General features: G+C 37.3%; 1 protein-coding gene across 7 annotated transcripts in view; it reads left to right on the forward strand.

Moving 5' to 3' along the window:
* TOGARAM1 (TOG array regulator of axonemal microtubules 1) overlaps positions 1-25,662 on the forward strand; it is a 115,572-nt gene that overhangs the window by 39,421 nt on the left and 50,489 nt on the right. For 5 of the 7 annotated variants that reach the window (XR_012415758.1, XM_005561164.4, XM_045396347.2 and 2 more), the window contains exons 4-8: positions 2,069-2,371; positions 3,781-4,040; positions 6,690-6,922; positions 10,065-10,165; positions 24,191-24,289. Coding sequence is in view for 6 of the 7 variants with exons in the window: in XM_005561164.4 (XP_005561221.3) it covers positions 2,069-2,371; positions 3,781-4,040; positions 6,690-6,922; positions 10,065-10,165; positions 24,191-24,289 (996 nt within the window). In the remaining variant the exon portion in view is untranslated. Of the gene's footprint in view, positions 1-2,068; positions 2,372-3,780; positions 4,041-6,689; positions 6,923-10,064; positions 10,166-21,326; positions 21,410-24,190; positions 24,290-25,662 lie in introns of those variants that run through there. The other 2 variants (XM_073997308.1, XM_045396348.2) reach the window with 2 other exon arrangements.

Raw genomic sequence — 25,662 nt, forward strand, 5'->3', positions numbered from 1 at the left:
TTCCTTTAGGTATTTTGAATTTTATTGTATGTCCTTTACTAAAGTGATAAGGATATACTTACTTGTTATGAAAAATAATGATTTGAAATTAGTAGAGAAGATTTAGTGTATTTAGCACTAACATTTTAACTACCCTTTCCTGCACTCACCCCAAAGACCCACATAACCCCTTAAAGTTATCCTTTGTGGTATTATCTACACCACAATAAAATAATCCATCTTTCTTAATAATGTGGGTATTTCCTAAATTTTCACTCCTGAATATCTTTGGGACTCATAATTGGTATAATCGGAGAGAGCTTGCTGTGCCACTTAACCTGTTCCTGTTTAGGCTATCCCTGAATGATTACATTGCCTTTGAGGACTATCCACTCTTAGTGTTTAATCATACTGCATAGTGGCTCTGGTTTTCTATTGGAATAGTTATTAGAGAAGCTGGTATAAAGGGATATCATGTTTTTCTGAACCTAATAGAATTTAACTTAATGCTTGTTTATGCATTAAAACCACTACCATATCAACTAATATTTCCCTTGTGATCTCTGAAGGACCTGTGGTATGGATGCCAAACAATATAGATGTCTGCATCCCAATTTACATGTTGTAGTGATCCACACTAAGTATTGGAAATTTTGGTGTATGTTGCATTGCATTGTTCTTTTGTATATGCATAATATGATAGGATGTTTGATTTCTTCATAAGAAATATTTTTAAATCTCAGCTGGGCATGGTGGCTCACACCAGTAATCCCAGTACTTTGGGAGGCCAAGGCGGGTAGGTCACGAGATCAAGAGATTGAGACCATCTTGGCCAACACGGGTGAAACCCTGCCTCTACTAAAAATTACAAAAAAATTAGCTGGGCGTGGTGGCGGGCACCTATAATCCCAGCTACTCAGGAGGCTGAGGGAGGAGAATGGTGTGAAACCGGGAGGCGGAGCTTGCAGTGAGCTGAGATTGCGCCACTGCACTCCAGCCTGGGTGACAGAGCAAGACTGTCTCAAAAAAAAAAAAAGAAATATTTTTAAATCTCTAGGAATATATGAGACATTGTCATAAAAGCATCAGAACCTGTTAATAGAGCACTGTAATTGAAATGAGGAAACTGAAAGTTTTAATTCTATATGTAAATCTGTGACTAAGTCTCCTATATTTCTCTACCCAGATAAGATTTTGGTATAAGTAGAGGTTTTAACCGTCAGATATGAATTAAAAATAACGGATATATAATATATACAGTTGTTTAAGTCTTCAGAAGAATGTTTGCTTTATTAATATACATAAGCTAGGTATTTTGTCATGGAAAACCTTTTTAAAAACATTAAAGGAAAATTTAAAGGAACCCCTAAAAGATTACAAATAGACTTTTTATATTAGTTGAAGAATAAAAAGATCAATAAAAGACAAGGAAGAAGTAATAAAGAAAAAAACAATAAATAGCACAAAATAAGATGGTAGAATTAAAATCAAATGTATGAATAGTTTCTCTAAGTATAAATTGTCAGAACTTACAACTTAAATGACAGAGGTGATCAGATCTTATTTTTTTAGTTTTTCATTGAGGTGATCTTTTTAAGAGCATTACCTAAAATACATCAAAATAGGTTGAGAGAAAGTAAAGCATGGAAAAGATACACTAGGCAAATGTTCAGAGAAGAGCAAATAGAAACATGTTGATGATAAGGAAAATATGCACACCAAAACTAAAAACATTTTTAGTTCTAAAGAGGGTTATTGTAATGAGAAAAAGAAAATTCACCAAAAAGACAAGACTTCTCTGACATATGTATACATATACATGTATGTATGTATGTAATTGATAAAATTACAAGGAGAAAGTTAATTATAAATGTTAGTACAACATTTTAATGGGATAAAGAAGTTTTGAATTAGAAGATACAGAATATTTGAATAACACAAATGAAATTAGTCCCTTACCTCATACTATACAAAAATATAAATGCAAATTGGAATGAAAACCTGAATGGGAAAAGCAAAAAGCGAAAAAGCTTTTAACTTTTAGAGCTGTGTATACATAAATAACATATTATCTTTTGTTTTATTACAGTGTATGCTACCCTCAATTTTGGCAGTAAGACACAGCAAACATTTGGTAGTCAAACAGAGTGTACTTCCTCAAACGGTCAAAATCTAAGTCCAGGAGCCTACATCCTTCCATCCTATCCTCTCTCATCACCTCGAACTAGTCCAAAGCATACATCTCTTATTATATCTCCAAAGAAGTCTCAAGATAATTCTGTTAATTTCTCAAATTCCTGGCCTCTTAAAAGCTTCGAAGGACTGTCAAAGCGAAGTCCACAGAAGAAGCTTGTCAGCCAAAAATCGTCTGATCCTACAAGTAGAAATGATGGTAAAAGTCAATACTTTGTTCAAATTTATTTGTGTTTGAATTAGTACTTTGAAGTTAATGCATAGGGCTGTTAGATCTTTAAAAGCTAGTAAATAACATTTTATCTGTCTGAATTTAGTAAATATTTAGGAAAATATTTAATAGTGTGTTAAATGGATCAAATGTATAAAATTCAATTGAAATTCTCATTTCTTACATTGCCACTTCAGAATCCTTTTTGGAACCAGGAAAATACTGATACTTTTGTTTGTTTGTTTGTTTGTTTGTTTGTAAATAGAGATGGGGTCCTACTATGTTAACCAGGCTGTTCTCAAACTCCTGATCTCAAGTGAATCTCCCATCCCATCCTCCCAAAGTGCTGGGATTACAGGCTTGAGCCACTGTGCTGGGCCAGAAAATAATAATATTTTATAATGAACATGAATAGCTAATATTGTTTGAGAACCTACTAACAACTTTACAAATATAAGTAATAATGTTTTATAATGAACATGAACAGCATATGTTCTTTGAGAACCTACTAACAGCTTTACAAATATAAAATGTCATTCATATGCTTATTGCAATTAATGCCTGGTATCCATTTATTCAATATTTATTGAATTTTTATTGTGTGTTAAAATTAATTTGAAACTTTTTTTTTGAGATTGAGTTTCGCTCTTGTTGCCCACACTGGCAACCTCTACCTCCCGGGTTCAAGCGATTCTCCTGCCTCAGCCTCCTGAGTAGCTGGGATTACAGGCATGCACCACCACACCTGGCTAATTTTGTATTTTTAGTAGAGATGGTGTTTCTCCATGTTGGTGAGGCTGGTCTCAAACTTCCGACCTCAGGTGATCCGCCCGCCTCAGTCTCCAAAGTGCTGGGATTACAGGCCTGAGTTACCGTGCTCGGCTGAAACATTTTTTATTATTTGTTATAAACTAAAATACTATTTCTTAACAATAACCCAGTCCAAAAATCATGAAATTAGCATATGTAAGTTCATTCAGGACACATTCAGTCTTAAAATAAAAAGTTGACTGAGCCTAGTGGGTCATGCCTGTAATCCCAGCACTTTAGGAGGCCGAGGTAGTTGGAGATGAGTTTAAAGATGTTTCACCTTTAACCTATCCTACAAGTCCAGTGTTCAATTTATCGCATATTCAGTCAATTTTATTACTTTCTTTTAGCGCTATACTTTGATTCTCTTCTATTAATTCCTTTCTGTATTTGTTTATTGTACAAGATCAAATATTATATCAGAAGCTGAGGCTTTATGCAGCCTGTTCTCCCCAGTGGCCAGCTATAATGTGCTTTATTTTATTTTATTTTAAAACATTGTATTTTAAACATTTGTGACTGTAACTCCTTCTTCTCTAACATTAAAAAAAGAAAAAGAAAAAGTAAAATATCTGTTTTTCATGCAGGAGAAAATTCTCAAGAAAAACCTCCAGTTCAGCTTACACCTGCCTTGGTGAGATCGCCATCTTCCCGACGAGGCCTAAATGGAACAAAGCCTGTTCCTCCCATACCAAGGGGAATAAACCTTTTGCCTGATAAAGCTGATTTAACCACAGTGGGACACAAAAAGAAAGAGCCTGATGATATTTGGAAGTGTGAAAAAGATAGTCTTCCAGTTGATCTTTCAGAATTAAATTTCAAGGATAAAGATTTGGATCAAGAAGAGGTTAGAACCAAATATTTTTAATGACTTAAAAATATTTGCAATTTTCTATGTTATAGTTGCTATTTAAGGAAAAATCAAGTTCTTTTTATCCTGTAATATTTTATTTCTAAAATATGTTATTTCTAAAAATATGTTCATTATAGAAAATGTGGAAAATACCATGAATTATTAGAAAGGGAATTTATCACGCCAGTTCCCACTACCCAGAATAATTTACTGTTAACTCTACTGTATTTTCTTCAAGTAGTTTTTCTATGCATACATTATTCCTTTCTAAATTGAAAGTATGAATAATAATATAGCAATACACTCATGCACTGACCCCTTCCAGTGAAAAATTTGTCATATTTGTTTCCTTTATTAAGGAAATGAAACATAGCATAGTTCTCTCCCCAGTTCAACATCTCTTCCTTCTTCACCAGAAGCAATTACTATTATCATTTATTTATGTTTTATGTATTTTTGTACTTTTTATATTAATATTATTTTGTGTATTAATTTACTTATGGTGTATTTATACCATTGATTTTAGCTTATGATCAGTCTTTTGCAGTTGCAAACAGTGAACTGCAATGAACATATTTGAACCTGTCCTTTGTGCATATGTGCAAGCTTATCTTTATGAAATTGAGATCATATTGTACACTCATCTTTGAATCCTAGATCACTTTGTGCTGTAAAAATGTGTTACCAATATGATAACTGTACATAATAACTATGTCAGAGAAGGAATGTGGTTGCTGTATTACTTTGGTTTCAGAGTACTATTTCCATAAATGCCTCCTTTTTATCATTTCAGTTTGCCTAAGGTCAGGTTAAAAAAAAGTTTTATATTAAATACATAAATGCAAATAATGATGATATTTTACGGTCTTGTTTTAGTCTGTTTTTAAGGTATAAGCATCAATCATGTAATGATAATTTGCTCAATAAAATAGTTAATATTACTGTATATTCATTTTTAAAGTATGTCTTTATGTTAAACACATGTAAAACTAACCTATAAAGTACCAAAGTTGGTTGTTAATGATTTAATCACTCCAACTTCTAACTGCTTGTGAAATCTTTCCTTTTTTTTTTCCCCAACACATTTGTATTTTAGCAGTGCTAGGAAGGGAATTCATTTGAAGGGAAGACACATATAGAAAAGACATTTTCCTATATAACTTATAAATTTCACCTGATCATACATAATTTTGCTTTGTTTTTATAATAACTTAAAAATAGTTCTTTTTTTAGTGGGTAATTGAAAGGTGAGTTTCTTTTATGTAATTATTAGTAAATACAGGAGGATACCATTGCTTTTAGATATTCAGCTTTTCACGCTTTTAATAGAGAAGTGGCCCTACTACGAATCAACTAGTATAGTTGTTGAAAATTACTTATTCTCCCTTATAGTTGCTAATATGACACTTCTTATTTATTATTTTGAATGAGTCACTGTTTATATTCTTTGGTGTGAGTTGACTTTTAGCAAAGGCATAAGTGCTTAATGTGTTTAATAATGTATCAAACACTTTCATTTTCATTAATTCATTTAATCTTTACAGTAACTCCTTGAGTTAATAAGCAAGTCAACATCTGTTTTGTTTTTTGTTTGTGTGTGTGTTTGTTTTTACAGAAGGGGCTCAGTGATGTTATCTGTCTTGCTCAGGGTCAGAAAGTAAGTGGCAGGACTAGGATTCAAGCCTTGTTCACCTACCCTTATGTTCATTATGTTTTTCACTGTACTACACTGTCCTAAATCCATTAAAGGGGCTTTTTATTGAATTTGCCTTCCAACTATGAAGACTTAAGATATTTATGGATGTTTGCATTAATTGAAAACAGATACTTTCATTAAATGATTAATCTTATGAATCAAATGTAAACAAAGCAGTTTATGTATGTTTCTGTGTTCCTTAATTTGTTCAAAGTTTTATTGCTAGCCTCACTATATTTTGCCATAACAATTTCTACTCTGGATTTCTTTCTTCCTTTTTTTTTTTTTTTTTAAAGACAGAGTCTCGCTCTGTTGCCCAGGCTGGAGTGCAGTGGTGCAATCTCGGCTCATTGCAACCTCTGACTCCTGGGTTCAAGCGATTCTCGTGCCTCAGCCTCACAAATAGCTGAGACTGCAAGTGCCCACCCCCACGCCCAGCTGCATTTCTAAAAATATTTGGCTTCAGAAGTTACGTACAATGATCTGTAATTTTAATACTTGCAAGTTTGATGTAAATGTCAAATTTTTGAAAATTGATTTTCATTAACACCTCCCAGAGCTAGCTTCTAAGCCACATCAGCACACCAGATGTACCTCTGTGACATCAACTCTGATATCTACCATCTGATTCAATGATTCATTTATTAAATAATTGAATTAATGCAATATATTTAGTCATTATGCCCAGTGCTGAAGATACCATGATGAACAATAGCTGAGATTCTTCCTCTCAAGGAGCTTCCAACCTAGTAGGTTTTTTATAAATACCCAAGTGATAAAATCTGTGTATTTATACTATATACATATATATAAACATTCATTTTTTTTTAGTACGGGATTGGGAAGTGGTTAGCTAGGTATAGCCAATGGAGTATAAAATTTAAGGATAACTTGTACCAATATAAGGAATTTATGTTATAAAGTTTATTGTTTTCATTTTTTCTTAGATGCATAGCTCTCTTAGGTCCCTTCGTAATAGTGCAGCTAAGAAAAGAGCAAAACTAAGTGGCAGTACTTCAGATCTTGAAAGCCCTGATTCTGCAATGAAGCTCGACTTGACGATGGACTCCCCGTCTCGGTCTTCCTCACCAAACATCAGTTCTTACAGTGAAAGTGGAGTCTACAGCCAAGAATCATTGACTTCTTCTCTGTCTACAACTCCCCAGGGGAAGAGAATAATGTATTTTATTTTTTGACATGATAAATGAATGCTCCTCTGTAATTAGTGATTTAGAGCCCTAATATCATATTTGTAAAAACTTAAAACCATTTATGTTTTAGTTTTTAAATGTTAAAATATATTTAAAAGACATTGGAAATGTTTACAGATATTACCTTGTTTGGCTTTGGTTTCTGGTGTGAGTGGAAAGAGAACACAACCCCAACTGTAAACCAGAACACCTAAATTAGTATAAACCCTGTTCCTGAAGCCCTAGTTGTTCTCTCTAAGATTTATCCTAACGTTTTTTGTCCTTTAGCTCTTTTCTGGATTATTGACTCTTTTGCCAATTGATCTATAGCTAATATTAATTACTGCTTTCATTTTAAGATCAGTACCAGTTTCCTCTAATTTATGAATAAGTTTCACCCAGCTATTATTTTCTTATGTCTTATTTCCATTATCTTGTAGAAGCTCAGGATTTCATTTCATACCATAGCTCTCATAGCCTTGTTAGGAGTCTCCCTACAGCAATAGTGCTGGACTTAAAGTTCTGGCCACCCCCTGTCAATCGAAAATTGTTTTTCAGCATAGCAGTTGGACTAACTTTTTCAGATTACTTCTATTACCTCTAAGTCTTAAACCTTAACCTCACTTAACTGATAAGTGATCTCAAACTGCTTTCTGGGCATCTCTGTGACTCTACTGTAGAATTTTGGGAATCCCTTCCTCTTTTATTTTGGACAAAAACCTGGTAATAGAATTGATAGGGCACAGAGTAGATGTATATTTAACTTTTTAAGTAACTGCTAAACAGTTTTCCAAAATGATTGTGTAACTTTATACTCCTACCAGCTACGTGTGAGAGTTATACTTGTTTTACATTCTTGCTAACATTTGGTGTTGTCAGTCTTAAATTTTTTTCCTTTGTTTTCATCCTGAACCAGAAGTAAATATTTAAAATTAAAATTAATTTCACTTTAGTGAATTGGAATTTCTTTTCTTTTTTTTTTTTTTTTTGAGACGGAGTCTAGCTCTGTCGCCCAGGCTGGAGTGCAGTAGCCGGATCTCAGCTCACTGCAAGCTCCGCTTCTCGGGTTCACGCCATTCTCCTGCCTCAGCCTCCCGAGTAGCTGGGACTACAGGGGCCCGCCACCTCGCCCGGCTAGTTTTTTTGTATTTTTTAGTAGAGACGGGGTTTCACCGTGTTAGCCAGGATGATCTCGATCTCCTGACCTCGTGATCCGCCCGTCTCGGCCTCTCAAAGTGCTGGGATTACAGGCTTGAGCCACTGCGCCCGGCCATGAATTGGAATTTCTAAGAAATATAGGTAAATAGAGATTGCATAATCAAAGGAGAGGTAGTGTTCTAAATAGATCATAATGTTTTATTCCAGCAGTTCATAGAATTAAACTGAATTCTTGTGTTCCATTCTTAGAAGTTTGTCTCAGCCCATTATTTTTTCCTATACATTTTTAACTTAAATAGCAGCTTGTTTTGTACTTGGAAATTTTATCTTCCAACAGTTCCTTTGTTGTAATTACCTAGGTAGAATAATACATATATTGACAAAATGAATTTGGAATAACAGCATGGTCTGGTGTTTATATTAAGTTATAAAACAAAATATATTTTTAGCTTTTAGAGCTAAAGTCCTTTTATGATCTTCCATGAAGATGAAAATTTATGTTATATAATCCTACAGTTGCAAGGTTGTGTAAATTGAAACCTACTTAAGAAGAAAAGTTCATTTTATATGATTTGAATATATGAGGTCCTATATTTTCTCACTGAGTTATCTTCTTCAGATACTGAATTCTGTGAGAAGGTAGTTCAGCACACCCTCATTTATGGACTGAATTGCCTTTAACAAATTTAAGATTTCCACATTTAAGATTAGTGGCTTTAGAACAATTATACTTATCCAGCTTGCATCCTGCCTTAAGATTCATGGCCAAAGAAAGCCACTACTACCTGATTTACACAGTTTGTCCTTAGGTGGGTTGGGGAGGAAAAATTGTTGAAAACCACTCTCCTAGAGACTGAAATTTCTTCTTTCATCCAAGTCAACTACACTTAATATAAATGTAGATTTATAGTAATCTATTCTAGAGAAATTGCTCTTTCAAAATATTTAACAATGATTTTTCACTAGGTCCACTCACAAATATATTTCTATCTATTTACTAAGAATTGTGCTTCTTTGTAAAATCTCTTCTTTTTAATATTCATTACTAACTTATTGACATTATAACACTTACTGATTTAAAACAGTTCCCTTAAACTCAGATTTAACAGTCTTCAGTTGGCTTTCTTAATGAAACAAGGCCTATGGGTCTTTATAATGTCAGGAAAGTACAGCAAAGAATAGTTTAAGAAGAAAGTGGCATTTGCCAAACTCACTCGTTGCTGATCTCTTATTTATAATACAGCCAAGTCTCTATTAATTTATGTTATCCTATATGAGGATAGATAGTAGTTATTAGATAATTAAGAATGATTTGATTTGTTATTTTTATTTATTTATTTATTTTTGAGACAGGGTCTCACTGTGTCACCTAGGCTGGAGGGTAGTAGGTCAGTCTCAGCTCACTGCAACCGCTGCCTCCTGGGCTCAGGTGATCCTTGGCCTCTGTAATAGCTGGGACTACAGGTGTGCACCACCATGCCTGGTTACTTTGTTAGTTTTTTTGTAGAGATGGAATTTTGCCATGGTGCCCAGGCTGGCCTCAAACTTCCTGGGCTCAAGTGATCTTCCTGCCTTGGCCTCCCAAAATGCTAGGATTACAGGCATGAGCCACCACACTTGGCCTTGATTTGGTTTTAGAATGGATTCTTGGATCAGTTTTTTTTTTTTTTCCTTAGGGATTATACAGTATAAGTCAGAGAGTCATTTTCTGTGGCAATCCTCTCATGAGTAATTAAGAATTGACCATATGTTAAAAAGGTTGGCAGTCCAAAAGATGAATTAAGAATAATATATATATACATGTATGTGTGTGTATATATATACTGTTAGCCATATTTTTTCAAGTGTCATACTTATTGCTCCATTATTATCTAAAAGTTCTGTGAGTTAATAAGGAGAATAGAGAATATGTGATGTGAGTGTTGAACAGCACTAAATCTTAATGTTTATTGAAATTACTTTGTTTCATTGTAGGTCAGACATATTTCCAACATTTGGGTCAAAACCTTTTCCAACAAGACTTTCTTCTGCGAAGAAAAAAATTTCTCATATTGCTGAACAAAGCCCCAGTGCAGGTATTCTATGTCTGTTTATAAACATAATTTATAAAAAGTATGATTTTCAAATGATGTAAAAAATGATAGCAAGTGCATTTCAGATTTCATGTTGTTGTGGATACCAGTTAAGACTAATCATTTTTTTTTTACTCCTTAAAAGGTCCTTTTGACAAGAATATGATATTGTTTTGGAAGAAAAAAATATTTATTTACCTGAATCACTGATCTCTTTTAAAGCTCATTGGCATACCTATGGCTGGCTCCTACCCCCAGATTTTTTATGTAGTTGGTGTGCAGTGTTACTTAGTTGGTGTTGGCTGTCAGAGTTTTGAAAACTCCTCAGATGATTCTAATGTGCAGCATAGTTTGGGAACCACTGGACATCCCAAAAGACAATTTTCTTTAAAAAGAATATTTAACTATTAGCAGTAGTTAAATTCATGTGTATCTTGTGTTAAGAATTTTTGTGAACTAAGCCTGTAAGTCTCTAGTTTTATAACATCACTTCTCAGAAAATAGATTTAGTAATTAGTCAATTAGAAAAAGATTTGCACTATGATCTATTTAGGGTGAGAACTGCATGTGATTCTTAGGATTAGTGAAACCACATTGAATTGTGAATAAATTGTAACAAATTGGGATATGATGTTAAGTTTCACATGATCTAATGTAAAAGTCCTAACAACTTTAAGGCTGCTTTACATTATAATTACCTTCCTAAAAAACTGTATATGTATTTGATTATTTGCTAAGATTTTAAATTTCTTGCTCTTAAATGTGTCTTAATCTCATCCCCTCTCTTTAATCCCCACTACCATGGCTTTAGTACACACTTTTCCTTATTTATTACCTACTTAGCCTCCTAAGTTTTCTCCCAGCTTCGATTTCACTCACTTTGACACTGTTCCCCACAGTGCAAATCTGACTATATTGGCCAGCCTGAATTCATTCTGGACATCCTTTCATGATCTGGTCCCTGCCTACCTCTCCAGCCTCATTTTTCACTGCCCTCTTTGTATCTTGTATTTTCCCTGTTTGTATCCAGCTGAATCAGACTACCATCAGTACAATTTCCTATCTCTTTGCAATTGCACATACTGTTTTTTCTGGATGAAATCTAGAATCCATACCATACCCTATTTAGCTGTGAAAACAGCTCAGTTTCTCTGGGAAACTTTCCCTAATTCACAAACAAAATTATTACCTCTTTTGTTATACCATTACGTCTTGCACTGACACCCTTTTTAATGATACTACCATTGCTTTACTTTTCTTCAACTCTCAGATTCTTGATCCCCGAAGATTATTTCCCACTGATTACCTACCAAGGCTTATCATAATTGGGAATGTGTGACTTAACCAGGTGTGTTTCGTATACTGGCTTGCATAAAACTAGCGTTAACAAAGAGATAGCTGCACTTCTACGCATGCAAAGACAGTATATACGTGCTTTGGAGTCCAAAAGATGAGCTGACACCCTAGTTTGATGTTTAATAATAGTATTCATACCTTACACAAGTTACTTAACTGCTTTGGAACTTCATTCCCTCATCTAACAACATAAACCTTGAGAAGGGTAGTGAAAATCTAAGTTCGTGACATATATAAAGCAGCTAGTGCATAGTAGGCACTCAATATGTATTTGTCCTCTAAGGGGAGAGAGTGACCCAAAGAAATACGTAAACTTATCCTTAATCCTTTTTCAGGCTGAACTTCCTAATCTATAATTTTTCAAGTATTTCTATAAAATTGAGGAGATATCTGATTTTTAGGTCATATCTACTTTGTAAAAAGGAACCCACTTTTGGAAGAATATCTTTGGAAATGGAAAATAATAGATTTTTAAAACCTGGATTTGAGTTCCCTTGTGACCCTAGTCGTGTGACCTTGGGAGTCATTTAAGTTTTAGCAGTGTGATTGATCTCGTAATAGTATAATACATACTTATATATGCAATATTTAGTGTTTTCCAAAGTTGCCTAATCTTTTTTTTTTTGAGTTGGAGTCTCCCTCTGTCACAGAGGCTAGAGTACAGTGGCGTAATCTCAGCTCATTGCAAGCTCTGCCTCCCGGATTCACGCCATTCTCCTTCCTCAGCCTGCCAAGTAGCTGGGACTACAGGTGCCTACCACCACGCCTGGCTAATTTTTTGTATTTTTCGTAGAGACAGGGTTTCACCGTGTTAGCAAGAATGGTCGTGATCCGCTGGGCTCAGCCTCCCAAGAAAGTTTCCTAATTTTAGGAATCACCCTTGAGTGCATGTAACATCTGTTGATTCTGGGGCATCATCTTGTGCCTCATGAATTCATCTTTCTGGTTAGAAATCTGTGTTTTTGACAAGTAAATTAGGTATTTCTAGGATCAAGTTATAGAAATACTACTGTTATTGAATTCACTATATTAAATTTAACCTTTTCTCAAAATAAGTTGCTAATGTTTTGGATTTTATATATTTGGGTTTGCTTTGCTTTCAGTAAATAAGTGATTCCCACAAATTTATTGTGGTTTAATTGGTAAAACATAAAAATGATAATGCTCAGAATAAAGACTGTTGGACAATAAACACAAAAATAACAATTATTTTAAAATTCCACCTGTAGTCTGCCACTACCTATTAAAGCACATTGTGGTAAATTTTCTGAATGATGTTATAATAAACTTCTTCTAGTGTATTAAATTAGTTTTGCCTATTAATAGAAAACATTTCCACCCAAAGCCAGTATGTTTATGGGTCTTTTTTTATGAATTAACTGTCAAGACTAAGAATTTATAAAGATATGTGTGTTACTTCCACAAATTCTCTATGATTTAATATCGGATATTCTTGAAACTTTTCTCTATGAACTTACTTAGTGCCCTTTATTCTACAGTCCTTTCTAGCCCCGTTTCCCTACCTACCTCCTCTTCCCACCTTCCTGTTTTTATTAAAATACAACATTATTTTTTAAAAGTATATTTCACTGGGCACAGTGGCTCACACCTCTAATCCCAGCACTTTGGGAGGCTGAGGCACATCAATCACTTGAGCCCAAGAGTTTGGGACCAGCCTGGGCAACATAGCAAAACCCCATCTCTATCAAGAAAATTAAAAAATAGCTGGGAATGGTGGTGTGCGCCTGTAGTCCCAGCTATTCAGGAGGCTGAGGCAGGAGAATTGCTTGAGCCCAGGAGGTTGAGGCTGCAGAGAGCCAAGACAGCGCCACTGTACTCCAGCCTGGATGACAGAACAAGAGCCTGTCTCAAAAAAAAAAAAAAAAAAGAAATTATATATATATATACACACACACACACACACACACACACACACATATACACACATCATTATTTCTTAATGGTTTACATTGGAGCTACATATAAAAATGGACAATGACTCAAATATATAATGCCTAGGATTTTGCATTTAGTATATGTTTTATGGTTGTAATCACTGCAGAGTATTCATAAAGAGTGATTAGTTTAAACATTCAAATGTAAATTAAAATTTTTGTTATTCAGTAGAAGGAGGCCTACATTAAGGTTTTGCTTTTTTTTTTTTTTTTTTTTAATTACAGATATAATAACATTTGGGTACTTAAAATGTGTTAGGCACTGTGCTGAACCCTTTACATGTATTTTCTTCATTTCATCCTAACAACAGTTGTAGAAGAGGTACTGTTGTCTCTGTTTCACAAGTAAGGTTAAGTGACTTGTCCAGGTCTTCTCAGCAGTTTGAGTCGCAGTGCTATAATTTAAAGCCAGGAAACATGATTCCAGATACTGAGCTCTGTATCCCTATGTAGTTTACTGTCTCATCAGTGAAGCCAGTATAGAAGGTTAAATTTCATGGTGACTTACCTTTTAAGATTGAATATCTCTAAATTAGAATCTTCCCTAAGCATACCAATAAAGAAAAATTACTGAGTCTTCTCAGTTTTCAGATTTTTCATTTTTCATGGGAATAGGAGAAAAGAGAGAAATGGGGAAATAGGTAGCTCTTAGGTCACATTTTTAAAATTCTGGATTAAAAAAAATTTGGTTTTAGTGTAAAGTTAAAGGTGTCCATTAAAAAAAAATACTTGTCAGGCCAGGCACAGTGGCTCACACCTATAATTCTAGGACTTTAGTAGGCTGAGATGGGCCGATCACTTGAGCTCAGGAGTTCAAGACCAGTCTGAGCAACATGGCAAGACCGTATGTCTACAAAAAATACAAAAATAAGTTGGAGGTGGTGGCATGCACCTTTGGTCCCAGCTACTAGGGAGGCAGAGGTAGGAGGATTGCTTGAGCCTGGGAGGCAGAGGTTACAATGAGCTGGGATTTTGCCACTGCACTCTAGCCCAGGGAGACCTTGTCTTAAAAGAAAAAAGAAGCCGGGTGCTGTGGCTTACGCCTATAATCCTGGCACTTTGGGAGGCCAAGGCGGATGGATCACAAGGTCAGGAGTTCGAGACCAACCTGACCAACATGGTGAAACACCATGCTGGGATTACAGGCGTGAGCCACTGCACCCGGCCTACACCAGTAAATTTTTTAATTTTAATTTTTGATGGAGGCAGGGGCTTGCTTTGTTGTCCAGTCTGGCCTTGAACTCCTGGGCTCAAAGAATTCTTCTGCCTCGGCCTCCTAAAGTGCTGGGATTACAGATGTGATTCACCATACCTGGCCTAATTATAATTTTAAAGCCTATTTTATGAAATGTTGTAGTATAGTGTAAAATAAATGTTCTTAGCTGCTAAGAATAAGGACAGGGAAAAGTATTATATCATTTAAAATAGGATAAAACTTCAAAAAGTACTATAATGTTATAGTTCCTAATATTATGTTACTTATCTTTTTAAAAGGTTAGAAGTTGAGATAGGTTTAGTGGGGAGATATGTACCTATGTGTAATATTACTGGAATCATTCAAATATTTTAAAGGGTTTACAACATCCAGTGTAAGCATAATTGGTCAACACAATGAACTATAGGTTTGGGTGGTGATTCTGAAGACGATAGGTCACTTGATATTTCATCTAGTGCATTAGAAATACAAAATAAACAATACCCAAGACATTGTAAGCATACAAAAGGTTAGTAAATTTCATGACAAGTTAATTTTTAAGATTGAATATCTAGGCCGGGCACAGTGGCTCAAGCCTGTAATCCCAGCACTTTGGGAGGCCGAGACGGGTGAATCACGAGGTCAGGAGATCGAGACCATCCTGGCTAACACGGTGAAACCCATCTCTACTAAAAAAAATACAAAAAACTAGCTGGGCGAGGTGCTGGGCGCCTGTAGTCCCAGCTACTCGGGAGGCTGAGGCAGGAGAATGGCATAAACCCGGGAGGAGGAGCTTGCAGTGAGCTGAGATCCGGCTACTGCACTCCAGCCTGGGCGACAGAACCAGACTCCATCTCAAAAAAAAAAAAAAAGATTGAATATCTAAATCAGAATCCTCCCTAAGCATACCAATAAAGAAGAATTAATGAGAATTCTCAGTTTTGAGGTTTTTTGTCTTACTCTGCTGCTGAACTGTTGTTGCTCAAATAATTTTGCCAAACAGGAGAACTCAAGGCTTCGTATATGATTTTTGGGCTTCCCTGAAAAGCCACTGCAAGGAAGCAGTTGCTCATGAGGTTAACACTAGGGAATTTCTGCTGACTTCTGCCCCCAGGAAATGCACCAGATATATGCACACAAAACACACACACACACATAGACGTTTTTAGAAGACATTTTGCCACTAAAATGGAATGCAAGATCATGTGGATTAATGACTCCCAGATGCCCAGTTACGTTGTAACCCTGGAGTAAAGTTGGGGCAACAGGAATATAATTTTCCTGTGGTAGAGCCTGGGAAAGCTTTGCTGTTATCATTAACCATTGTTGGCCAGGTGCGGTGGCTCACGCCTGTGATCCCAGCACTTTGGGAGGCTGAGGTGGGTGGATCACCTGAGGTCAGGAGTTCAAGACCAGCCTGCCCAACATGGCGAATCCCCATTTCTACTAAAAATACAAAAACTTAGTTGGGCATGATGGCGGGCACCTGTAATCCCAGCTACTTGGGAAGCTGAGGCAGGAGAATTGCTTGAACCTGGGAGGTGGAAGTTGCAGTGAGCCAATATCATGCCACTGCACTCCAGGCTGGGTGATAAGAGTGAAACTCCGTCTCAAAAAAAAAAAAAGGAAAAAAAACACCATTGTTAAGAATGTTTTTTTTTTAAAACTTAGTAGCAAGTAGTACCTCTGTGACTACTCTGTCCATTACTTAAGAGATCCTATTACAGCTGCATTTTAAAAATGTCCCTTACAATAAAAAAGGTGGTTTTGAAGGGTATAAATATTTAAATAAATATTAGGTTGGTGCAAAAGTAATGGTGGCTTCTGCCATTTTTAATTGCATACTCCTTTTGCACCAACCTAATAATTAGTAGGTGCACCTATAATCTAAAATATGTAAGTAAATAAAAAGCTGTTATTTTTATGTGCTTAGCAGCTGTGGTCATTATAAGGTCAACTTCTGTACTATGTTATTTCTGATCTTTTTTTCTTTTTTGAGACAGTCTTGTCTGTTGCTCAGGCTAGAGTGCAGTGGCGCAGTCTTAGCTCACTGCAGCCTCCACCTCATGGGTTCAAGTGATTCTCATGCCTCAGCCACCCTAGTAACTGGGATTACAGGTGCATGCCACCGTGCCTGGCTAATTTCTTGTTTTAGTAGAGACAGGGTTTCACCATGTTGGCCAGACTGGTCTCGAACTCCTGGCCTCAAGTGATCTACGTGCCTTGGCATCCCAAAGTGCTGGGACTACAGGTGTGAGGCACCACACCTAGCCTGCCATTTCTGATTATCTTAAATTATGTATGAACAGGCAGTCAGGCATTTTAGGACATGAATATTTTTTGTGGACGTAACTCAAATTGAGTAAGATGGAACTTGATTAAAAACTTTTTTGGTAAATTTCTGAAAATTTAGTCTGTGATATAATTTAGTACTATTCTATTTGGTAGCAATAAGTTGTTCATTGTTTTACAAAAGAGAATAAGATTTTTCCATATTTATTTACATGTTTTATTTCTCATGTAAAGAAAATCAAAGACCAAAAAAATGCTTTTCTTCTTAAAAGTAACTCGTACCTTCATATAATTTTTTATTTCTTTTTTTTAATTGCTTTGAAATAACTGTTGAATATGTTCATTCACTGCTAGTGGCTTCCTTTTTTAGATGGCAGAATCATAAACATATTTATATCTTTTAGCCAGCAGTTAATTCTACTCCATAAAAGTACATCACACTCACACATCCAACTCTGAACCAAGTATTTACTAAATCTGTCTTGGCAACAAGAACAAATACGTTGAAAACCAAATTTAACTTTCTTCCCAGACTCATTTCTCTTCCTTTGTTGTCCATTTTTATTAGTAGCATTACCATTTTCCCAGTTATGGAGGCTTAAAGCATTACAGTTATTTTTTGTCTATTTCTCTTTACCTTCCAAGTTTAGGAGGTGGCTTACCCTATTATTTACTCTCAGTCTAACTTAATGTATCTGCTGCCACAGTTGTAATTTGGGCCCTCTTTACCACTTCCCTGGGTAATTACAAATCTTTCTGGTAAGGCTTCCCTCTTATTTTCATTCCTCTTAAATCCAGGCTGCATAATCTTCCAGAATTGTCTTTCTAAAATACAGTCATTATCTCTTCCTTACTCAAAACCTTGATTAACACATAAAACTAACCCCCGGAAAAAACAAAAACCTTGAGTGCTTCTGTTTTCTTTCTTTTTTTTTCTTATTTTTATTTTTTGCAGTTGCAAGATTTAATAGAGTGAAAACAGAACTCCCATACAAAGGGAGGGGACCCAGGGAGGGTAGCCGTTACCAGCTCGAATGCCTGGGTTTATGTCCTGATCAATGCCCATCCCGCTGTGCTCTCAGGTGATAGATGATTGGCTATTTCTTTACCTCCTGTTTTTGCCTCATTAGCATTTTAGTGAGCTCTCTTTACTACCTGATTGGTTGGGTGTGAGCTGAGTTGCAAGCCCTGTGATTAAGATGGATGCAGTTACCTTCTGAGCTAGGCTTAGGGATTCTTAGTCGGCCTAGGAAATCCAGCTAGTCCTTTCTCTCAGTACCCCCTCTCAACGGGAAAACCCAAGTGCTGTTGGGGAGGTTGGCTGACGACCACTCTAACTGCTTCCTGCTGAATTGGGGTGTAGTAGGGGTTTTGCAGTTGAGATTTCCTCGGGAGGGGTGCCTTCGATGTCACCAACATTGGAGCATGGGCTAGCAGGCCGGTCCAGGGGTTCACGGTATATCTTAGTCATGGACTGCATCTGGGGCTCCATTTGAAGAACCATTTGTAGCTTTATAGCTTCAATTCTGGAAGAGACAAACTTAACGAGGAGGTTAAAGATACAGGGTCCAAAGAGGAGTAACAATATTATAGCTGCTAGAGGTCTTAAGAAGGGGAGAATCCAGGGCATCCATTGGCTGAGGAGGCCCCAGGGTCAGGTGTTTTGAAGCTCCTCTACTCTACGTTGTATTTGATCTCGAATTTCTTTACCTTCCCAGCGATGATTCTGGATTGATTAACATAATAACAGCATTCTTCCCCTAAAAATAAACAGGTTCCCCCTCTTTCGGCGGTTAGCAAGTTTAAAAGCTCTTCGATTTTGAAGGACTGCTGCTGCTAGGGAGTTAAGCTGATCTTGCAAGGTGACCAGGGAGTCGGCAACCTGTTCCATGTCACCATTTAGTTCTTGAGATAGTTTGTAGTAGAACTGAGTAGAGGTTGTGATACTGCCAATGCCAGTACCTAGTCCGCCTAGCACTCCTGTTCCGTTAACGAAAGGAAGAATGGATACTGTTGTTGCGGGGCTTAGGTACAACATAATTGTATAAATCTTGTTCAGTGTAGATGGTCATAGGCGCACTAAGAATGAGAGGAAGCGCATAGATTCCAAAGAGCCATTCAAACAACGATAGGCTGAGGTACCACAGACAAAAAATACTCCTGAGGGTAGGCAGACTATTCGTGTGGGAGGAGTTACCCACCTGATGCATTGGGAGTTGGTTGTGTCTATAGTATTGCTAAATTTTACACAGGAGAGGTTTGAGGTATGGGTTATTTCCAGATTGGAAACAAGAGGTCCTACTAAAACGGAAGTGGTGTTTATTTCTGTGCTGAAGTTGTTCCATTGTTCAGGTGCAGGGATTGAAATGTATGACCTGAAGTGCAGGGGGAGGCACATTCAACAGTTAGTAGGGTTTTGGGCCGAGGCCTCATGGAGCCCAGTGAGGATGGTATTAAATAGGCTTACCAGGCGAGTATGGGTATTGAGGGTTTCATGTAGTTTTGAGAGATCTAGTCCTTTGTAGGGGTAGGGGTGCTATGTACCCGGGTCAGCTGGGAGATTACTTCCTTTACATGTTTTTCTCTTGCCTGATCTTGAACTCCACCTCCATCAGACATACCGGTATGGGTGAAGTAAGTCCAACAGACAGTGGCTCTGAGTCCTCCAGGACAACTAGGGTTAATTGTTTTCCCTGTCCAATAATGAGTATTTGCATGCATGCAAAGAGTGGCAGAGTTACAGCAGTTTCGGGGCATATGGGTGTGGGCGGTGAAGGTGGGGTTTCTCTTAGGTAAACTCCTATACGATGGGGCATCAATATTTCCGGAAAGCTGCATTCTCCATAGAAACTCTTGGTAAGGGGAGCTACTGGTCATACAGTGGCGTGGAGAGGGTGCAGTGAGAGTGAAAGGGGGTAAGATAACAGTAAGGAGAAAAATATGATAAGGGAGGGCCATGGGGATTTACGATTTTCGTTACTTCCCTCACGGTTGTTGCTTGAAGACCAGGCGCAGATTCTCTAGAGGTTCACAGGAATAGCTAGCGTTGTCTGCTGGATTTTGGGGTTCTTTTGGCAGTATCCAGGGTTTGACTCGAGTGTGATGTATCCAAGACTCCACTTTAGCCACTTTAACCACGATTGGGGTAGATGAAATGACTAGGTATGGTCCTTCCCAGGATGTGTCTAGGGATGGGGAATTAGAGGGAAGGGACTTGACTAATACCATGCCACCAGGGTGGAATAATTCCTTTCCCTCTTCTCGGGGACAGGCTCCTTGTAATGTTTTAAGAACTTGTTGATATTTGGCTAAGGAGGTGATGTCTGCAACTAAGTTGACTGTCTCTCAGTCAAGCACAAGTTCATTGGTTAGGAAAGGCCGTCCATACAGCATTTCGTATGGGCTAAGTCCTGCTTTTTGGGGACAGTTTCGGATTCTTAGCAAGGCTATAGGCAGCAGAGCAGGCCATGCGAGGTGGGTTTCCTGGGTTAGCTTTTTTAGATGTCCTTTGAGTGTTTCATTCATTTTCTCGACCTTCCCTGAGGATTGTGGCCTCCAGGCACAGTGTAAGTGATATTGTATACCTAACACCTGGGATACTCCCTGGGTTACTGTAGCCTTGAAAGCGGGGCCATTGTTACTCTGTAAGCCTCAGGGAGGTTGGAATCTGGGAATTATTTCATGAAACTAGTGCCGTTATTACCTCTTGGGTCTTTTCTGTCCTACAGCGGAAGGCCTCTGCCCAACCAGTGAAAGTATCTACCCAGACTAGTAGATACTGAAATCCCTGAGATTTGGGCATGTGGGTAAAATCTAGTTGCCAGTCTTCTCCTGCGTAATGGCCTGTTCTTTGTTCTCCTGAAGGAGCTTGGCGATAAGTCAGGGGATTATTTCTTTGGCACACTTCACGGGCCCTGACTACCTGCTTGATAGTTTTGAAAAGGCCTGGTCCAATAAATAATGATTTGGCCATCTGATGGGTGCTATCAATGCCTAAGTGAAAGGTTTGGTGAAGGGTTTTAAGTAATTTCCATTGGTTACCTGCAGGCAAAAGTACTTTTCCTTCTTCGGTGGCTAGCCATCTTGAGGGGAGGAAACTATGTCCTCCTGAGGTTCCCCATTCTATTTCTTCTTCTGAGTACTGGGACTTCCCAGAGGGGATTACCCCATACCAGGGGACCTTCTGTAAGCATTTCTAATGGAGGGTCCTGTCTTGCGGCTCTTTGTGCTTCAATATCCGCTTGACGGTTCCCTTCTGTTTCCCTTCCCTTTCCTTTCTGATGACTCCGGCAGTGTAAGACTGCCACCTCTTTAGGTTTCTGTACCGCCAATAATAATCTCCTAATGGCTTCCTGATGTTTGATAGGTGTTCCCTCGGAAGTTAGGAATTCCCTTTCTCTCCATATTGCTGCGTGGGCATGGAGGACTAGGTAAGCATACTTAAGAGTCTGTATATATGTTTACCCTTTTTCCTTCTCCTAATTCTAGTGCCTGATTAGTTTTGCCAGCTGAGTACTAGGCCCTGGAGTGAGGGGATTACTTTCAAGTATTCCATTATCACTGACCACTGCATACCCCACTTTTGGAAGTCCTTTTTCTACAAAGGAACATCCATCAGTATACAAGTTGAGGTAGGGATCAGTCAAGGGAACCTCTGGAAGCTCCCTTCAAGCGGCATACGTTTGAGCAATTACTTGTTGACAGTTGTGTTCTATCTTTTCTTCATTGTCTGAAAGAAATGTGGCTGGGTTAAGAGTTGCACAAGTGCGCAGTTGCAGCACTGACCCTTCAAGTAATAGAGCCTGATATTGATATTGATACCTGATATTGTTGTCTGACAACCACAAGTCTTCTTTAGCAGTGAGAATGCCGTTCACATCATGAGATGTCCACACAGTAAGATCTCTTCCCTGTATTATTTTAACTGCTTCAGATACTAAGACTGCTAATGCTGCCACTACCCGTAAAGAATGAGGCCAACCCTTTGCCACTACATCAATTTCCTTACTCAGGTGTGCCACAGGTTGCAAGCTTGTCCCTTGGACCTGTGTAAGGACCCCTAGAGCTGTTTATTTTTTCTGTGACACATAAAGAAAAGTCTTGCCCTGTTGGCAAGCTTAACACGAGCGGTTCTCTGTTTTCTGCAGAACAAAGTTCCTACTCCGTGGCATAACTTTTTTTTTTTTTTTTTAAGATGGAGTCTCACTCTTGTCGCCCAGGCTGGAGTGCAATGGCGCAATCTCAGCTGACTGCAACCTCTGCCTTTCAGGTTCAAGTGATTCTCCTGCCTCAGCCTCCTGAGTAGCTGGGGTTACAGGCATGTACCACCACACCCAGCGAATTTTTGTATTTTTAGTAGAGAAGGTGTTTCACCATATTGGCCAGCTGGTCTTGAACTCCTGACCTCAGGTGATCTGCCCACCTCAGCCCCGCAAAGTACTGGGATTACAGGCACGAGCCACCACGTCTGGCCCCATAGCATAACTTTTAAGACCCTTAATAATCTTGCATCAGCTTCATTTCATTTTATATTACCTCTTACTATTTTTCTCTTCATGCCCTATGCTCTCACACTTTTAATATTAGTTTTCTTAATTTCTATGTGGAGGACCTAGGTGCCCTTTCCTAATTGTAATGGTCCATATCATGTCTGCTGTCTAAATTAATGAATTGAGACAGTAGAGGGTGCTTGAAGTATTAGCAAACTAGATTCCATGATTTACTATTTACTCTCTCTGTATTTGAATTAGATGAAAGTATTATAACAAAGAAAAAATATGTAATGATATTTGTGTGTAAAGAAGCCTTTAAACATATTTTTCTATATATTTTAGAATTGAGACGTAATGAACAATATTTCTTTCAACATTTCTTTAAGAAAAAATAGTGTAAAAAATAAAAATATATTAAAAATGGTTAATGACAGCTTCTTTTATAAATGAAAAACTCCTTGGAGATAACATGTCCTTTATATTTTTTTCTGATGAGACTTGTCTAACCATTTGTTTCTTGATAGTTTATGTTTGTGTAATTTTATGTTTGTGTGAACTGTTGAGCAAATTATTCCATTTACTAAGATTTTTTTCTCTTTGTCACAGAACACATTTTTGGGCTAACCGTGTTTCTGTTAGTTGATGTGTGCTGTATAAGTGTGTACTAATTTTGATTATTCCATACTAAAGAAGAAATACATGAAAAATGGTCATTTACGTGGATTTCTTTCTTTAATCTTTGCCATTTTCACATAAAGCCAGGTTGCTATTACCATTAGCAGTTAACAAAACAATCTATCTTCTGCTTAATTTTTAAAAATCAATTATTTCATTGAATTTACTACTGTTTAACTGCTTTTCTTTCGTAAAACCTAAAGTAATATATATTTCTCTTTTCTTTTTTTGCCTTGATACATTCATCTAACATATATTTATGGAATACCTGGTATGTGCCAAACACTATACTAGACTCTGGGAAAGAAAAATCATCAAAACTAGACATAGATCCTATTTCCATGGAACTAAAGAGTGTAAATAAAGAATCAGAAACTAAGATAAAAGTTAACCTAGAAAAGTACAGGTTGCTATGACATTGACCTGATCCATTTTCTGATGTCAGTGGATTTCCTTTTTGATTACCCTTTTGTTGCCTGATTATCATGCTGTGATAATTCACTTGTATGCCTCTCACACCTCACCCTGACATGTAAACTCCTTAAGGAAAGGAAGGGGCCGGGCATGGTAGTTCACGCTTGTAATACCAGCACTTTGGGAGGCTGAGGTGGGCGGATCATGAAGTCAGGAGTTCGAGACCAGCCTGACCAACATGGTGAAACCCTGTCTCTACTAACAATACAAAAATTAGCTGAGCATAGTGGTGCACACCTGTAATCCCAGCTACTCAGTAGATTGAGGCAGGAGAATCGCTTGAACCCAGGAGGCGGAGGTGGTGGTGAGCCAAGATCGCACCACTGCACTCCAGCCTGGGCGACAGAGCAAGACTCCATCTCAAAAAAAATAAAAAAAAGAAAGGTTTATTTTCTCTCTAGTGCCTAGTCCATTCTAGTATTGCAGTTACAAACATTTATCATGAAATAATGACTTAATGAACATGTATGAATAAATGGTAAATTATTTGTATGAAATAAATTTTCAGTTTTAAAAGACCATGTTACAATATCCTAAGATACTACATAATAAGCAAATATTTTTAAGTATTTGTTTTGGGTTTTTTTAGGATTTACAGGGTCATCATCAAATCCACAGCAAATTTCCAGTTTTGACTTCATATCCACAAAGACTTTATCAGAAGACTCAGTAGTAGTTGTTGGAAAAGGTATTTCAAAGTTATTTCACTTCTTAATTATATGTATTCACCATATAGAAGCAAAGCCTATCAATAAGGAATAGAAAAGAATTTGATTCAAGTGTTGAGCGGAACTTCTTTTTACAAATATATTACACTATCTTCATTAAAAGAATTAGAAGTGAATACTTACCTTCACGTTTCTATCTTCTAAGGAAACTAGTAAATTCATGTCATTAATTTTCAGAGGGATGTATTATGTGGCTGCTGCAGTTTAGGTACTTCTAAGACAGTTTTAGGATAGCTTACTTAGTTTTAGCATAGTTTAAATTCAAATAGCCCTTATTTATCAGCTTAATAATCAATGTAATTATCTCCCATACAAAATCTAGACAAGTGAAAATTAAACTCCCATTATATATTTTAAGGGGGCTAAGGGACCTTGAACAAAATTATTGCAAGTATCCTTTAAAGCTATTTTCTATTTTAATTGAAAACTAGAATGTAGTGGTATACATTGAGGGGATGCATCTTATTTTTGTTCAATATGATGAAATAGAATAAAAGTCTTGAAAATTTTTTCCTAACTTCGTAGCTTGATAGTCTCATTAAGTTATTTTATTTATTTATTTTCTTTTTGAGACGGAGTCTCGCTCTATCACCCAGGCTGGAGTGCAGTGGCCGGATCTCAGCTCACTGCAAGCTCCGCCTCCCAGGTTTACACTATTCTCCTGCCTCAGCCTCCCAAGTAGCTGGGACTACAGGCGCCCGCCACCTCGCCTGGCTAGCTTTTTGTATTTTTTAGTAGAGACGGGGTTTCACCATGTTAGCCAGGATGGTCTCGATCTCCTGACCTCGTGATCCGCCCGTCTTGGCCTCCCAAAGTGTTGGGATTACAGGCTTGAGCCACCGCGCCTGGCCCATTAAGTTATTTTAAAACCCTCCTCAGATTGGCTACAGCTTACTCTTGTAAACTTATTTTCTGTTATTCCTTTATTTGCCCAACCAAGCTCATTTATTCGCTCCACATAAATGCTTTATAAACATTCAACTCTGCATGTAAACATCACCATCTCATAGATTTCTCTCTCTCCTTTACTTTATACAGATCCTTCCTGTCTTCAAATCCCAGCTCAAATTCTTGCTCCTTGAAACCATCTTAAACACCCAACTGCCAGGCGCAGTGGCTCACTCCTGTAATCCCCATACTTTGGGAGGCCCAGGCGGGCAGATTACTTGAACTCAAGAGTTCAAGGCCAGCCTGGACAACATGGCAAAACCCCATCTCTACCAAAAAAAAAAAAAAAAAAATTAGGCAGGCCTGGTACTGTGCGTCTGTAGTCCTAGCTACTCAGGAGGCTGAGGTGGGAGTATTGCTTCAGCTTGGGAGGTGGAGGTTGCAG

The sequence above is a fragment of the Macaca fascicularis genome, chromosome 7 (genome assembly GCF_037993035.2).
Source record: "Macaca fascicularis isolate 582-1 chromosome 7, T2T-MFA8v1.1".
NCBI classification, from domain to species: domain Eukaryota; kingdom Metazoa; phylum Chordata; class Mammalia; order Primates; family Cercopithecidae; genus Macaca; species Macaca fascicularis.